Source organism: Sceloporus undulatus, chromosome 2 (assembly GCF_019175285.1).
Source record: "Sceloporus undulatus isolate JIND9_A2432 ecotype Alabama chromosome 2, SceUnd_v1.1, whole genome shotgun sequence".
NCBI lineage: Eukaryota > Metazoa > Chordata > Lepidosauria > Squamata > Phrynosomatidae > Sceloporus > Sceloporus undulatus.
In genome coordinates, this window is record NC_056523.1 from 50,230,625 (window position 1) to 50,248,745 (window position 18,121).

General features: G+C 39.4%; 1 protein-coding gene and 1 long non-coding RNA gene across 2 annotated transcripts in view; one reads left to right on the top strand and one right to left on the bottom strand.

Moving 5' to 3' along the window:
- The window catches only part of LOC121921057, a 16,573-nt gene extending 333 nt beyond the window's left edge, over positions 1–16,240 (bottom strand). The window contains exons 1-3 of the long non-coding RNA XR_006101833.1: positions 16,111–16,240; positions 3,631–3,728; positions 340–406 (exon numbers count right to left, since the gene is read on the bottom strand). This is a non-coding gene — a long non-coding RNA (uncharacterized LOC121921057). The remainder of the gene's footprint in view (positions 1–339; positions 407–3,630; positions 3,729–16,110) is intronic.
- The window catches only part of GRIP2 (glutamate receptor interacting protein 2), a 610,766-nt gene that overhangs the window by 575,916 nt on the left and 16,729 nt on the right, over positions 1–18,121 (top strand). Inside the window, 4 exon segments of the mRNA XM_042448529.1 lie at positions 5,865–6,004; positions 10,078–10,093; positions 10,095–10,255; positions 16,096–16,252. Of these exon segments, the coding sequence (XP_042304463.1) occupies positions 5,865–6,004; positions 10,078–10,093; positions 10,095–10,255; positions 16,096–16,252 (474 nt within the window).

Consider the following 18,121-nt stretch of genomic DNA (forward strand, 5'->3'; position numbering starts at 1 on the left):
TTATTATTATTATTATTATTATTATTATTATTATTATTATTATTATTATTTTAAATTAAGCCACATAAATGCTTCAACCAACTTACTTATTTATGAATTTATTTACATGCAACATTCTTATTCCTTTAAAAACAACAGTAGCAGCAGTATTTATCCAAGCTGGCAAACACAGCTGCAAGGTTTTAAAATAATAACTAAAGCATAATGAAAGCCAGCACTATGCTAAATCTATAATGAAAAAAAATTAATCATCACAGGCCCATAGTAACAGTAAAAACTGGATTTATAAAACTGTTATCTTTAAACATCTGCTGATAGGGAAAGGATTTTGTTGCTTACCTAAGGGCAAGCTGCAGTAGGGTCAGACAAACCTATTTCAGCAAGATGTCCCAGTGTCTTGATGTCACTGCAAAAAAGAGCTTAGGATTCATGATCATCTGCCATGCTTGGAGCACAAATACCAGCTCCATAGCTGGTAAAATAACTGTCATGACTGCTGTGCATAAATGGCATTGTGGAATTTGAGAAGAAATTTTGCAGAGTGGCTTTCTTTTCCACATGGGGCAGGGGAAGAGTTCTTCCATTTTCTCAAGATAAAAGTTACTAATAAATTTTGGTTCCATACATTTCAGAGGGAGAAACGTGCAGTCTCTATGAACCTTTGTAGGAGTGATAGGGGTTGGATATAGAAATTAATGTCACCCTAGCCCTATCAGAATCATCCTACCTAAGGTCCATGATCCCTGCTGCTGTGAGAGGGCCATAGATGAAATAATCTTCCATTGTCTTTCAGTGTCTACAGTGCCCCTTACTAACTATCCCAGGAAACCCATTAGCAAGGCTGTGTTGCAGAAATTCCCTGTTAAGCAACCTTAAGGCCATTTATTCCCTTGGAAGGGGAATATTGGTGATGGGACTTGGGTATCATACCACTTTCAAGAAATGGGTGTGCTTACTTGTCAAGATGGCTGAGAGTTTGTTCACATGCTTTAAATCAGTGGTTCCCAACCTTCCTAATGCCGCGACCCTTTAATAGAGTTCCTCATGTTGTGGTGACCCAAACCAATGAAATTATTTTCATTGCTATTTCATAACTGTAATTAAATAGATGTTTTCCAATGGTCTTAGGTGACCTCCATGAAAGGGTCATTCGACCCCCAAAGGGGTCCCGACCCACAGGTTGGGAACCACTGCTTTAAATTAAAAAAACAATATTACCATGCAACCCTATGGCAGTCCTCTGCCAAAATACTGATGCTGTATCACCCCAAGGATATTCCTTGGGGAAAATAAATATGGCTAGATGCAACATGGCAACTGACGTCTCCCCTTATCGCTACTAAGAATGCCTGTTAGAAGGATGCTACATCATCTTTTAGCCTGCAGCTACCCTGTCAAGGGTATGTATCTCCCACCTCCTCCTAGCGATATGAGTGTCTCCCCCTCAAAAATTAATATTTCAGGAGGTTTTTCGCCTTTGCTAGGATATCACTGGAAAAATACCTAACCAAAACATTTGAGTCCTGCTTCCGCTGTTGTTCTTCTTCTTTCCCCTTCCTCCTCCTGCTTCATTTTTTTTTGACTAATACTGTAGTGACCTCTGCTGGATTGCTGGGGAATCAATGTAATGAATCACACAGATAAAGAAAAGAAGAAGAAAGAAAAAAGCCACCCCCTAAATTGAGTTGATTTTTATTTTATTTGAATAAAATTCCAACAAGTATGATTTGAAAGATTGGCATGAAAGACTGTTTTCTGTATCCGAAAATAGATAGCATTCTTTTGTCTGTGGAAGTTATAAGCAAAAGCAATATACGTACAAAAGAATGTGGAAAGGAAACAGAGAACAAAAATGTGTTTTTTGATGAAAAAATAAAATGAGCCTGAATGGCAGCTCATACCTAGTTCCATCATACTTGGTAACTAAAATAGCAGAATTAGTATGGAAAGGGGAACCATTTTGTATTATTGTTATCCTGTGCAGACCATGGGTATGGCAAGCAAGCTAGTTGTGACCAAACAACATTTTTCACAGTTGTGTGACTTAGGGTAGTAAAGGGGTGGGCAACTCCAGAAGTTCCAGGAGCTAATTTTTGGCCAGTAGGAACCTTAAACAGGCCACGCCAGGACCAATTTTTTAAAAAATAAAAATAAAATAAAATTCAAAACAAATGGAAACTGGAAGCAGTTTATGGTCCAATTCTGGTTTCTTTCCCCCCACTTTTTATTAATGTCATTTTACAACTGGGGAGTGTTGAAGAGCCACCCCTCCAGTGCCAAACAGGTACCCCTGGAAGCCTCCAGGATCAATAAAACAGCCTCTACTGTGCAAAAATGGGCAAGCTTCTCTTGGTCTTAATATTGTTTAATTATACTTAACTGTACTGTGGCAGCATTTCCACTTTCCAGGTATGGCTGTGAAAGCCAGATAGTGAAGACAGCTGACACGAAGAGGATCAACTTATTTGAAATGTTGGAGGATATTTCAAATAAGTTGATCCTCTTCGTGTCAGCTAAGGATATTGTGGACCCCTTAAAAGATAAATAGATGGATGCTAGAGCAAAGCAGGCTTTTAGATGCTAAGATGACTAACTGGGGCTGTTGTACTTTGGACTTATCTTGAGATGACAAGACTCACTGGATAAGACAGTGATATCTTTATTGAGCCAACCAACTCTACTTGCTTCTTCATCAGGCAAAGATGTTAAAGATACAGGAGAAAAAAGGGAAAAAATGACAATGTTAGTCATAGCCCTGCATTTGATTAAAAAAAAAGATGTTGTGGTTGTTCTCCTCAATACAGATGGCATAGAAGGGTATTCATTGTGTGGTGTGAATAGGCCTCTGGTCAGGTTCCTTGTAAATAAAATCAATAAAAATTTTAAAGGGAGGGAGGGTTAATGGGTTTGATGTTGACATGCAAACTCTAGTAGTTTGTAGTTTAAAATAATATGTCTCAGTTCATCTGTATCAAAAAGTTTTTACACATACCACAATTTCTCATTCAAAAGTGACTTAAAGCCAGCTTGGATACAGTTAAAATTTGATCGATCAATCAAATTGGATTTTTTTAAAACATGGAATCAGTACGTACAAGGTGGAATAAATTATTCCATTGGAACGGTATTTCACCAGATGGATTTTAAAGAAAAATAAAATGTGTTTTTTAAATGCCTGAAATCATATTTTTATCTTGTTTTTAATAATTTGATGTATTGATATGGATTTTTATGTGGATACTGTTTGTAAATTTGTACATTGTGTAGTACTTTGTTGTAACCCGCTTTGATCTCCCAGGAAAAGTGGGCTATAAATAAACAGATTATTATTATTATTATTATTATTATTATTATTATTCATGCAGGTAGGCCCTCCTCCTTCTGGCCACTTGGGTACTGGGAGGTTCAATCCAGGAAATAAACTTTAAATTTCATTAGGAAGACAAAAACTTTTGCCTTTGAAATGCAGTTTGTCTTGAATCCTTTGTGATACTACAAGCCCCTTTGTTAGGAAGAAAACACTGAATTTCTCAGGAAGCCTCCATGCTTTTGCATCAGAGAAACTTTTAGGTGCCCTTAAGGTAAAACAAGCCCATGTAGTCCCAAATTAAACGAAAAATATAGTTTTACCTTTGTTCATGGTAGAAACTTGAAATAGTAAAGTCCCAGTCCATTAGTTCTCTCTGGTACAGTATCTTCACCAACATGGCTACCCCTGGATATGTTTTCTGGATAAGACAATAATGCTTGCTTAAGTGGGAGGTAATAAGAAAGGAGGAAGTCCACATTACAGCTTGATACATTCAGCGAAAGAAGCCACAAACCTGAGTCTGCAAGACCTGAGTAGGGCAGTTGATGATAGGGTGACTTGGAGGTCTCTCATTCATAGGGTCCCCATAAGCCAGTCAACTCATGAACAATAACAATCACCTACCTGTACATTCTGTGACTACAACATTGTTGGTAATTTGTTATACAAGTTTAGAAATAAATAATAAAAAGCTTTAAAAATTGCAATTGTCTGTGGAGCCACCTGCAGCCCTCAGGGCGCCCTTTGCTAATTCCTAGCACTGTTGTTTGAGTGATGGGCTGAGCCTGTAGAGACCCAGGTCCAGATTCCTACTTGGCTATGAAAGTCAGTGGATGACGAATACATCAAAGGCAAAACATAAACATAATGAATAAATAAAATGAATAAAAACTCTTAAGTGTTCAACCATTCCCACCCCCACTTGGCATTGCAGTTCATTGCATGCATAGACCTGAGTATCTGCTCCAGCTGTAGCTAGCTGAATAGCATAACTGGGATATAAATAGAAGATGTGACATGATTCATCTGTGTAGCCATTGGCATACAGCCCACAGCTGAGCCATTCCTTGGGCTCCAACCATGTGCTGCATGAGAGAACTTGGAAACTCTGGCATTTCCTTAGATTATACACGAAGCAACCTTCATCGCTGAGTTCCCAAGGCCACAGACTTTCAGGGGCCATATAAATGCACTGCTCCATAGTAGTTCATTAGTTCCATTTACTAAATTTCTAAATTCTGCCTTACACAAATTAAACAGAACCCCATTAACTTGAATGGGCCACTGCTTGAAGGAACAATCTTGGTACAGTCCTTATTACACTATATGTTTTGTGGTACTTAAGTTCATTATTATACACCATTCTGAGATCCTTGGATAGAGAATAAGATGTTAATTTTTTCAATAAAATAATGAAATAAATATTCATGGAGATGAGTATGTTTTCTTGGTTGTATACAGGGCTGTACCACATATTCTGTAACTTCAGTATCGCTTCAGAATTAATGTAGTCAGTGCAGCTAAAGCAGTGAGAAGAAAAAGGTTTGACTGTCACTGGGCATTTATTTTATTTATCTTCCTGCTACTTGACACCTTTATAGTTGGCACCCAGTTGCTACTTTGTTGTTGTTGTTCTGTCTTTTTTGACGTCACTTTTTGTCCTCTTGTTTGACCTCTCTGCCACTTCATCTGATTAGCTGTGGCAACCGGTGTCATTTTTGTTTTCAGGCATCCTCAACAACATTGACTATGGCCACCTATTTGATTTCCATCTCCCCCGTCAGATTAAATGGCAGGGCAAGGCCCTCTGAACAATTCTTGCCAAGGAAACCCCATGATACGGTTGCGTTAGCCTCACCATAAGTCAGAAATGATTTAAAGGTACACAACAACAACAACAAGGGACAAATTAAACCCAAGGACAGGGAGAGCAAAGAAGTGTCCCAGAATCCCACTGTTGTTTCCATGTACAGTACATATGAGTCTTTTGTATATTTGAACTTTTCAGTTTGTGTCTGTGGGCAGAGAATGTGTCTAGAAAGAGCTTTGTAGGACCAGTTCTTGTTTTCTTTGAAAATGGTGGGTCCATTCTTGTGGGTTATTGTATTTGCTTGATAGGAGAAGGGCATTTGGAAGCACACACACAGCTTCTATTCCCATAGTGTATCATTCAGTAGGAATGAATAGCTGCTAAAGTACATGTAGTTGTATGTTTATTTTGATACTTAATTTCTGGTGACCACTGTGCTCTAGATTGTGTCATGTCACATTTATTTATTTGTTTGTTTGTTTATTTATTGGATTTATAACTTCTCTTTATTCCAAAAATAGGACTCATGATGGCTCAGAGAATAAAAGAAGAATGCAGTAAAAACTCCAAACAAGATCAACTGTTAAAACAGAATTAAATTTAACTCATTACATTACATTGGCTCACTGAATATGAGTGTCTTTAAGTACTGGTGAAATAGTTTTATTTTGGACAGGTATTTGATTTTTAAATGAAATTAACTATGACATGCTCAATAGCTAGTTTTCTTGACTTGCCTTTTAGAACGGGAGCCATCCATGTTGGAGATCGGATATTAGCTATTAATAATGTAAGCCTTAAGGGGAAGCCACTGAGCGAAGCCATTCATCTTCTCCAAATGGCTGGAGAGACTGTGACTCTGAAGATCAAGAAGCAAACTGAAAGTAAGTCCTCCATCTTATTACTTCCTACCCTCTGAAATCTGTTTGTTGCATTTGGCACTGTGCCCCAACTAGAGTATAGATCAATGTGGCAGGATAGACTGTGCTGAAGAAACCCCTTTTTAAATGTGGTCCCAAATGGGTAGCTACATTTTATTATGATTTGAGTCTTCTTCATGTTATTGCTTTATTGTTCATATTTATATGTCTTTTTTAACATTTTGTGCATTGCCCTGACCTGTTTTTTGGCCCACTTAAAACTGAAATCAAGCAACACATGGACAAATTTCATTCTCTTTCTACCATATTAAAATTGCCATTTCTGTGAATGCAAACATCATGTAGGACTAGTCCATTTATGGAAAATATGTCTGTTTCCTCTGGAGATATCTTTCAAACAAGAAGAAAGGAAAGACAAAAAGATCCGCAGGTGACTCACTGGCAGGTGTGAGCTCAAGCACTCACTTGAAATTCTGATGCGAGGAGCTGACTTGATTCTGAACTGTTACTCTCTTTTGAGCAACAACAACAAAATCTTTCAGTCCTGTAACTTAAAGAGGATTTTCAGTACTGCCAATGTGGAAAGTTCTTTTTACTTCTTTCTGCATTTCTCTCCTTAATGCTTCCCTTCAATCAGCTCCCTTTTGATGCAGCACTAAATGTCTAAAAGAACTGCTGAAAAGCCAATTGGAGAACAACTTAATAGGCATCCTCTGCTGCCAGCCACCTGTCAGTCAAACATCACACATTAAACTCGTTGGCTCTGCTGCAATCTTTGCTTTTGAAATTCTGAAGCAACAGCGACTGCCCTTGCCAGACTAAGGATCTCAGCCAATGTCTTGAAAGCAGTGAAGTTCATTTTCAAGTCCTGACTGAACTTCAGGTATAAAATTGAGAAATAGGATTCTGTTCCTTAGTTCTTTGCTTTAATGAGGGCAACTGGCAGAATATCTGTGCAATCACTGATTCTTCATTATCCAGTCTCAGACATGGGTGGGATCACACTAAAATGCCACTTAATTTTCCTGTTTGAGAAGGTTTATTAGATTTAAACCTCATCTATTTTCTTACCACACTCACTCATTTAGTGCAGAGGATTTTCCTGTCACAATCCATCCTGCTTTCCTTCCTATGTGTGTGGGCCTTCAGGTCCCCTGTCAATTTATGGTGACCTCATGAATTTCATCGGATTTTCCTAGGGAAGGAATCCTCAGAGGTGGTTTTGCCAGTTCCTCCCTCTGAAATATAGCCTACAGCACCTGATATTCATTGGCAGTCTCCCATCCAAGCACTAACTAGAGCTGACCCTTCTAGGTTCCAATATCAGATTATATCTGTTACCTTTATGGTATTTAGGCCTTTATCTTTCCTTCCTAGCGATAGTGAAATCAGAGCCAACATTCTGTTTGATTGCTGGCAAAGTGTCGATCTGTGTCAGCATTCAACCTTGTGTTCATTCCCAATCTGATAGTACCAAGGGGCTATCAGTGGGAAGGGAGATCCTGGTCATTACTTAACTGAAATTTCGTGGCTAGGGAAAAGGAGGAGCTTTCATCTACTTGGAGATCCATTGAATACACTGGAGGTCCAGAAGCGAATGCCTCTTCTTCTTCACAGCTGTGGGATGCCACAGGGATCTGTTGTTCATTGTCTTTATAAAGTATTTGGTGAATGAATAGCAGGCATGATTGTCAAATTCATAGCTGATACCAAATTAGGAGGAGGATCTGAAAATCCAGAAAATCAAGTTTCAAAATGATCTTAAATGTAAGGTACTACATTTAGGCAGGAAAAATGAAATACTCAGCTGTATAGCTGCCTTGACAACAATACATGTGAAAATAATCCAGAGGTTTTACTAGACCACAGGATAAACATGTGTTAAGAGTGTGATGTCATGACAATGAGTGTGATGTCATGAGTGTGATGTCATGCCAATGTAATTTTAGGTTATCTCAACTGGAATATAGTGTATCTGCATCAAGGAAAGTAAAAGTACCACTCCATTCTGTTTTAGTCAGACCTCATCTGAGTGTGACTCAGATGGTGTTTGAGGACAACCAGACTAGGTTTGGGACTGATATTTATATCTGAGATCCTAGCCTCGATGCGTGCTAGGTGCTATTTTGTACCTGATGGTCTTTCTGGGAAATTGATAATGGCATTCCAGAACAACTGATGGCTTTAACTTGCTGCTTGTCAGCATATATTGAAGACTTAATCCATATTTACTCTCCAATTCTTTATCCATAATATCCAACAATAGGGAAGGGCGGACTGTATATCCATATGAACATTATGCCCCAAATTTTGGACCCACTTTATCACATACCTATTAACAGACTAATCTTTTGTCTCTAATTTCAGAAGCCATTTATATACTTTTTTAATTACATGGTCATCATCTTTACACAACTTTAAATAAAACTCATTTTTCTAAATCTATGACTGCATTTCTCTTGCCTTCATTAAATCTGTCCTTAAATTGCATACAACAATTAAGATTAAGATCTTTGCCTTCCATAATAATCATCCCTCTTCATTTAAAGATCCAGCTGTCTTGTTCAAGATACAAGTTTGTACTTAAACCAAACTCATAGGAGAGTCTTTCTAATACCATGATTTCTAAATTCAGCATGTGTCTTAACTTTCTCATACCATTGATAATCATGCCAACCAAATCTTAAATTATGGCCAGTTGCTTCCAATTTTATGATTCTATGGGAACTCCTCATTAGTGGTCAGTGACGGGCCAATGGGGTAACAGCTGAATCAACTGTATAATGAAGGCAGCAGGAGAGTAAGGCATTAGTTTTTACAGGACATAGAAGGTACAGTGAAAATAACTGTGTCTAGAAATCTGAGAGCTGCAGGCAATGTATGTTCAGCAGTGAAAAATACATAGTTACACTCTCCCTGATAATTTCAGGACTAGTGCTGGAGAGATCACTAGAAACCTGGGATGTATTTATTTACAAATGTACAAGATGAATACTGGTGTATAGCACTTCTGGCAAGTAGCACACCCATGGCTTTATTTGTTTGAGCAGTGCTTGAACTCTAGCGTTCCACTCAAAGCTCAGTGCACTCTTCCTCTTTTTCTCAAAAAGCTGTAATGTATTTTGCACACCGAACACAGCTAGATTGGGGAATCACTTTCCTTTCATCAAATCACTCTTACATTCCAGTGGTGATCTGTACTCATAGCTCAGCCGCTTGTGTCTATTCAAGAAACAGCTTAAGCCGTTCACAGGAGGAATCTCTTTGGCATGGTTTGGTGAGAATTCTGAGCAAAGTTTCTTTTCCTCAGAATAGCTCTGGAGCCCTCTCTGCAAGAAACATTTGACGTGAAATGGTTATGGCAGGGTGAAGGTTAATGCCCATTTATCATTCCAAGTCTGAAGGATCAAAATTGGAATTCCATAGTCATTTTAAATTAATCATCATAAGCAATTTCATCCATCCTAATTTTTGGTACTTTAAGGAGGGTTTTTCCCCCTTCCTTTCTTTCAAGAACAGTCTTTATCTCAGGAGATGTTGTAAGGTCAAAGAGAAAATTGTCTAGATGATGATGATTTAAGCATTCAGTGAAGAATAAATCGCTTCCCTACCACTAAATCTGAAAACCATTTTCTTGGAAATAAGTCTCTAATTGATTTTAGTGAAATGTATTTGCAAGCAAATGCACTTACGATTGCCTGCTGGCAGGAGAAATGATTTGTTCATTTCATTGCCTAGAAACCTATTGTCCTTGATCTTCGTTTCAGTTATGAATGGCTCAGCGTGAAGGTTGTATGGCCCAAAAAATGTATTTAATTAATTATTGCATTTATATGTCGCCTTCCTCCCAAGATGGGACCCAAGGCAGCTACAGGATGAAGGAGAAGGAAGAGTACACTGCCTTTGTCAGAGTGCTAAGGAAAGATCCTATATTTTCTGCAGCTTCTGAAACTTACCCACTGTTAGCTGCTGGCTATAAAAGTACATAATATAAAGAGCAGGTGAGCCAGTTACAATATTTGGAAATATGTCTCAGTAACACTTTTTGATGATATATGTGTCTGTCTGGTCTCCAGGGATTTATCCAAAAAAAATCTGGAAGTATGAATGAAGTGAGTGACCCAGAAGATGACTTGACTGATTCTCAGAAAACTAGTAAACTCTCCGAGATCTATTCCACCACCATCCCTAGTGTGGACAGTGCTATGGAATCCTGGGATGGTTCTGGCATCGATGCGGGTTATGGAAGCCAGGGTGAGTTGGCACTTCCTGTTTCTTTATTAGGTGAATACTTGGAACACAGTGAGGAAGAAGTTCCTTTCACCTGAACTGAATCCTGAGAGAATAAATTTGACCCTTTTGACTCTGTTGTCAATTGCCAAGGATCAATCCATACATTCATTTCTGAAGAGATAAAGTGTACTAAAATAAAAAATAATAATTAAGTAGTCAGAAAAAGTAATCAGAATGTGTGCTTTTAACTGACTTCTGTCATGCCCTCTGAGTAGCATTTTCAGGGTGGTTTACCAATTAATGGTTTGGCAGTATGTGTTTGATATATTGAACAGGAGCCAGAAGTTGCCAGGGGTGGGTTTCTTTCTTTTTTTAATTAATAATAGTAATAATAATAATAATAATAATAATAATAATAATAATAATATCGGCTGGTTGAATCGAGTCATTCAGTAAAAACGTCAGCTCAAAATGCATCTGCACTGTTAAAGACACATAGAATCATAGAATCATAGAATCATAGAGTTGGAAGAGACCACTAGGGCCATCCAGTCCAACCCCCTGCCATGCAGGAAATCCAAATCAAAGCATCCCTGACAGATGGCCATCCAGCCTCTGTTTAAAGACCTCCAAGGAAGGAGACTCTATCACCCTCCGAGGGAGTTTGTTCCACTGTCGAACAGCCCTTACTGTCAGGAAGTTCCTCCTAATGTTCAGGTGGAATCTCTTTTCCTGTAGCTTGCATCCATTGTTCCGGGTCCTGTTCTCTGGAGCAGCAGAAAACAAGCTTGCTCCCTCCTCAATATGACATCCTTTCAAATATTTAAACAGGGCTATCATATCACCTCTTAACCTTCTTTTCTCCAGGCTAAACATCCCCAGCTCCCTAAGTCGTTCCTCATAGGGCATGGTTTCCAGACCCTTCACCATTTTTGTCGCCCTCCTTTGGACACGCTCCAGTTTCTCAATGTCCTTTCTGAATTGTGGTGCCCAGAACTGGACACAGTATTCTAGGTGGGGCCTGACCAGAGCAGAATACAGTGGCACTATTACTTCTCTTGATCTAGACACTATACTTCTATTGATGCAGCCTAAAATAGCATTGGCCTTTTTAGCTGCCGCATCACACTGTTCACTCATGTTCAACTTGTGGTCTACTTGGATGCCTAGATCCCTTTCACACGTAGTTTCATTCAGCCAGGTGTCACCCATCTTATATCTGTGCATTTTATTTTTCCGCCCTAAGTGCAATACCTTACATTTCTCCGTGTTGAATTTCATTTTGTTAGCTTTGGCCCAGCTTTCTAGTCTATTCAGGTCATTTTGAATTTTGATCCTGTCCTCTGGGGTATTAGCTATTCCCCCTAATTTGGTGTCATCTGCAAATTTGATAAGTATGCTCCCAATTCTGTCATCCAGGTCATTGATAAAGATGTTGAATAACACTGGGCCCAGGACAGAGCCCTGTGGGACCCCACTGGTCACTTCTCTCCAGGATGAAAAGGAGCCATTGTTGAGCACCCTTTGGGTTCGGCCGGTCAACCAGTTACAGATCCATGTAACAGTTCCTTTGTCTAGCCCACATTTTACAAGCTTGTTTGCAAGTATGTCATGGGAAACCTTGTCAAAGGCCTTACTGAAATCATTCCGTGTTGGAGGTTATTATTGTGAATAAGACAGCCAGCCTCATAATGCCTTTGTATTGATCAGTGGTGTAGCCACTTCTGAAGTACAATTCTGTTTGCTTCAGTTCCAAACAGATACATCAGAGATAGAAGGGGGGGGGGGGGCAGAAAAGAAAAGCTTGAATGATGAAACTGTTGGAATATCAATTGTTTGGCTCTTATGTTTATTTAGAAAAAATAATGCTAAAATGATATATCATGAAAGGTTTGTGAGATTATTCCTAGTGAGGGAAAAGTGGACAGAGTGTTGTCATTCACTCTCAATACTAAATATCACTGAGAGCTTGGGAAAATATTATTATTATTACAGCATTACTACTACCTGCCTCTACCTATGGATTGAGGTAAGGAACAACAACAATTAAAAGAGTATATAAACCAATATATATTACAATCGATCAATATTTTAAAATTCATAATTTAAAAATAATCTGGGGAAGAGATTGAGGTCATTGCACAGTCTTGGGGCAGCTGAATAAAATGGGTAACAGTCAGGCTATTTTGGCTGACTGAAGTGGATATCCCCCAGAGATTCTGAATGCACAGGGTGGAGTATACAGAAGAAAGTGATCCTATAGGTAACGTGGACCCCAAATCCCTCCCCCTTGCCATAATTCCCAGAATACACCTGCCAGCATGCCAAAAATAACTTTACCAAACTTTGATATCACCCTGTAAAACTTGTCAGAAGTAGATTTCAGGACAGACAAAAGACAGGCGGGGAAGTTGCCACATAAACTTATCTTTTAAAAAGTCATATCCTCAAAACTACAAAGAATCACTCATAAATAAGGCCCCCACAGGATATTGATGTACTGCTCAAAGCTTTTCCCCCAAATGCACATTCTAAGATAAAAAGTGTTCCACCCATGCTTGCCTCAAGAGATGGGTTAGAAAACCACAATTTCCATCCAGTAATTGCCACTTGAGATTTTCCACTTGAGTAAAGGGAATGTCTGTCTATAGAGACTTCAGGCTTTCAGAAGGTGGCAAGATTGAGAGGTACAGCTGCAATGAATAATAGTGGTAAATAAAAGTATGTTCCCCAAAACATTGTGTTCACTATTCTTCTCTGTGGGTGAGATAACATGGATACCAGTCATAAATGTATACAGTAATTGTAATGATATACTAGCTAGAACCACTACATTGCTTAAAATATCTAAGAGAGAGAGAGAGAGTTCAAAGACATACCACATTCACAGTATCTGAAATGGTTGACCAAAAATGAGATATTGCTGTTTTCTCACATCACTGTGTTTTATTTTCTTTAATTGCAATTTTCTAGTTCAGTTATGAGAACTAGCATGATATAGTGGTTTGAGTGTTGGACTTTGACACTGGAGACCAGGGTGTGAATGGATGATGCTTGGCAAGTCACATTCTCTCAGCCTCAGAGAAAGGCAAAGACAAACCCCCTCAGAACAAATCTCATCAAGAAAACCCCATGATAGGTTTACTGTAGGGATGAAGATTTGAAGGCATGTTTCGTTTCTTTTATATGTGGCAGTAGTGCTGTCATTTAGAGCTGGTGACAGGAGTGATTATTCCTCTTGTTACCCAAAATGTCAGTGTCCCAGAGGGCACTCACAACCAATATTTAATAGGGGCAGTTTTATTAGCACATTTAAAGCTACTGAGAGGGCTTTGGGCAACTAAAAGCAGGGGCCAAGCCTGTGTATACCATTTCCAAGAAACCCAGCTCCAGAATGCAAGGTCCAAGTGTAGTTTTATTTACAGGAGCAAAAGGGAAATCAACTTTCACATAAAAACACACACTCGCACATATAGGAATTAGTGATATAAAAAGTGGTAGCAGATAGTGATTTTTAGAATTGCAAAGGGTGATACTGTTCTTGATTCCAGAAGCAGAAGTTCCAGTTGAGGGGTCCTGTGAGAGCAAAGTGGCTCAGTACACTGTCTGTGGATCTGGGTTGGACAGTGATTGTTGAGTGTCTGTCTGACCTCAAAACCAAATTGGTAGTGCCTGAGCAGGTATATTCATAGGCCAAAACATATCCCAGGGCAGTTTTGGGATTAAAATGAAGGGAAGAATAGAACTGGAAGTCTGCAAATGGCTAGACAATCACCATGAATGTCCCTTGACAAAGAAGTCTCACCCCCAGAGGGAAGTAGTCTTGGACTTCTGTTGATGTGTAAGCCCAAAGTCTGTCACCCACCATCACTCCTATCAGTGAAGGGATTATGCAGATTCTGATCTTAATTGATCGATTTGGCTAGATGCCGAGGTTTTCCCCATACTGAGCCAACAGGATCTCCAAATATGTTATATAGCATGGCTGATTTTCTGCATTGGGGTGTCATCTTGGCTACCTGTCTAAAACATCCCTTTAATATCAAACTGATATCAATAAGAGGGGGTGCAGAGAGAGGTTTAACCTTGGAGTAACACTCTGAAGCAGTGACAATGCATTTTTAAAAAGCACACCATATGCCTTTAAAATGTACTTTTTCAGTTCTCCTGATATCTGAAAACATTTAGTCAACATAATAAATTCACCCATCTGTTCTTGTCTTCTAAATTAACCTTTGCTTTCCTGCTTTGTTTTGCAAAACTCACCTTATTTAGTCTTTTCAGACTCTACCCAGCTGCTGGAGAAGACATAAATTAGAAGAGATTATCACTCACAGTTTTTAAACTGCAATTATAGTTGTAAAATAAGTGATACTTAGGATGTGATATTACATCCAGCCCTTAGCTGCTGTGTCTCCCAAGCATGGTTAGGGCATCCCTTTTCACTGACAGGAGAAATGCATCAATAAGCTCCCAGCTGTGTTGCTGTCCCATTAGTCTTCAGGTGTGAAATGTGACTGCCATGGCTGTTGCAATATTTGCAGTCACGTGGTGTCAGTCTCTTCTCCTTCCCCTTGCTATACCCAAACAGCCAGATTCCCTTTGGGTTTTTTTTCTAATTTCTTTTCTTTTTAAGTTAAATTGCATTAGAATAACTCCAAAATTGCATTATAAAAAAACTGAAAGGCATGCTGGGTAGGGCATAGGACAGGGAGACAGGAATAAGGGGGAGTGCATAAGAAAGCACAATAGCAGAAACAGCCCCAGTCAACAGAAAGTTAAAATCTATATAGGAACACTCTTGTAGTTAAGTCCTTTCCATTTCGATCTGCTTTTCTAAATGGTTGAAGACCTTCCTCTTTGATTCGGCAGATTAAGTTGCTGAGCATGCCTAAAGTGCCCAAGATGGGTAGCAATTGATGAGGATTTTGTTTGTTTTTGTTTTTAGCATATTAGATATCATTTTAGGACTTTAGTATTCAGCATTTTATAGTGTGATGTTTTATCTTTGTTTTGATTGTATATATTCTCATGTACTGCCCTTTGGTGGAAAGGGCATTATAAATAAATGTTATTGTTGTGAGAAAAACAAGTAAACCTGTACAGTTCTGTTTTAGTTTAATCTAGCGGTAATGAAAAATCCATCTGTAAATTAGTGTGTACTTTTGAAGATTTTATCTCTCTTAATCCAGTTTGTAAACCGAAAGAGAAGTAATATTTTCTCCTTTTAAAGTATGAACAGATGGGGAAACCCTTGCTGTGTTATCTCTTTCTGTTTCTCTCCATTCCTTCCTTCCTTTATTTTCTTTCCTTTCCTCCTTTTAAAGTATGAACTGATGGGGATACCCTTGTTGTGTTTGTCTCTTTCTGTTTCTCTCCATTCATTTCTTTCTTCTTTCCTTCCTTTCCTTCTCTTTTGATCCAATAGAAGTTCTCATTGTGGCACACAATTAAAATTATCCAATAGTGCAACAGTAAACCTTGATACTGAAAATAGGTTTCTCTGTATTGCATTAGTAGTCTTTGGTCCAAAGCACACTGCAGGAATAAACCAGTCTGAGACCACTTTAACTGACCTGCCTCAATGCTAGGGAATCCTGGGAATTGTAGTTTGTTGTCACACCAAAAGTCTCTGACAGAGAAGACAAAACTATGGTTCCCAGAATTCCCTAGCATTGAGCCAGGGTAGTTAAAGTGGTGTCAAACTGGATTATTTCTGGGCCTGTGTTTCCCAATCACATGATGTAACCTTCAGACTGACCATCAGATTATATTTCTCCTTCTAGATATAGATATATGGCTTTCTAAAACCTAAAGCAATCATCTCCTTTCTATCTATCTTCCTCTCCCTCCAATCTCAGTAGGTACATACTTACCTCAGGCTGTTGGTATTGCTCTTCATCCTCATGAGTGGAGATCCAGCAGACAGAAGAGCAGCACCCCTCCTGGGGATCCCAGGAAGAGTTACCCCTTTATGGATGGCAGTTTCAGTGAGGATGACTGGGAGAAGCCCAGCAGGTATGTCGAGCTTGTAAGAAAAATGAGAGGAAGGGATGGAACTGAACATGCATTCTTAATGATAGCAAGAGAAAGGGGCATGCACGTATGTCTCATTTATGATGGCAATGTTTGACAGGCAATGAGAAATGCTTCTTCTTTTCATTACTAGCTATTCAATAGCCACTGTATTTTATAACTACCAGCATCAGTATGCAATTGGTTCATTTCCTTGTTGACACAAATTGCTTACATGAAGCTTTAATGAAATTCCATGGTGTGTACACTACTGTGCAAAATTTACATCAAGGGGAAGAAACGCAACTGTAACGTACGCAACTTGTAAGGCAACTTGTAATCATCAAAGGGTGACTGTCTTTGCAAAAGCATCACATATGGGCATTTCAAAGCAAATGTTTTAGGAACTAATATCTAGGGAGTTTTATGGAAGCAGTAATTTAGTGAGAGGGAATATGCCACATAATGTCTAAGTTCTCTTGAAATCAAGCAAAATCTATTTGTTTTTCAGTAAAGAAACATGGGTTTTCATGATTTTGTGTTTATTGCTATCTACAATACTTCAACAGAGTGACACATCTATGAAACTCTCTGACATCCCCCTCCCAATAAAGGAGGTGGGAATTATGTGACCCTACAGATTTTGAACTTCACTTGTGGAGTCTAGCACTGCAGGAAGCTGCAGTTCAACAACATCTGGAAGACCACTTGATTCTCATCCCTCTCCTAACATGTGCACTGAATGCAGAGGCAACATTTTCCCTTCTATTCTGCCCCTCCTTTTACACTGGCAAGATGTTAGAACTGGATTATAAAACAGCAAATGGGGTTAATTATTGTGGGTGTTGGACTAGGACCCTGGACCCTTAGTTTGAATTCCTGTTTGGCCATGGAAACCCACAAGCTGACCTTGGGCAAGTTATACTCTCTCAGCATCAGTGGAAGGGAAAGGCAAACTTCCTCTGAACAAATCTTGGCAAGAAAACCCTGTGATAGCGTCATTCTAGGATTCTCCTAAGTTAGAGGTGACTTGAAGGCACAAAACAACAAATGAATGTTCTATCCAGCCAGAAGGATTTGTCTTCCAAAGGTGAAGCATGATGTTCTTTGCAGGTGATGCTAGCCAGCCCCTGGCTTGTGTATTTGAATGATACAGTGGGCCCTCGGTATCTGCAGGGGGTCCATTTTGGACCCTCCCCCGGTGGATACAAAATCCTTGGATGATTAAGTCCCTGACGGAGCTGGGGCCAGGGCTGGAGCTTGGGTCTCGTGGCCCAGAGGCTCCGTCGTGGGTGCTGGGTCTGGGGACAGTGGCTCCGAGACTCAAAACCAGCCCCGGCCCCACCCTGGCTAACTGGGAGCCAGAATCTGCCCCCAAGCCAAGCTGGGGTAGAGCGGAAGGAAGAAAGCAGGTAAGGAGGGAGGAGAGGGGGAGGGGAAAGACTTTTGTCCTCAGTGACGACATGGCTCTGTTCGTGCCGCCATTGGATAAAATAAGGGCTTGCCATCTGCGGATATTCAAATCTGCAGATGGCAAGTCAGTGGATAAGGAGGGCCCACTGTACTTGAAAAATAGGTTTTATTTTGCAAAACAGAACAGATATATTCTTCTTTTAAGCCAAATTTAATTCAGCTTCAACTTCCAAATTTGCAAAAAGATTTTTGGGTCTAGATATCTCCTTGAGCAAACTCAAAGGAATTTCTCCTGAAAGCATTCAGGTTTGTCTATACTTTTGTTGAACTGAAAAGGAATCCCATATTCATTAAGCTTTGGACCATGCAATTTGGGCTGGCATTCTGTATTTTCTAGTTAGGTCTAGTAGGGGTTGGAACAGGCAACAAGTTGTCAGATCAGTGACATCACTATGGGGT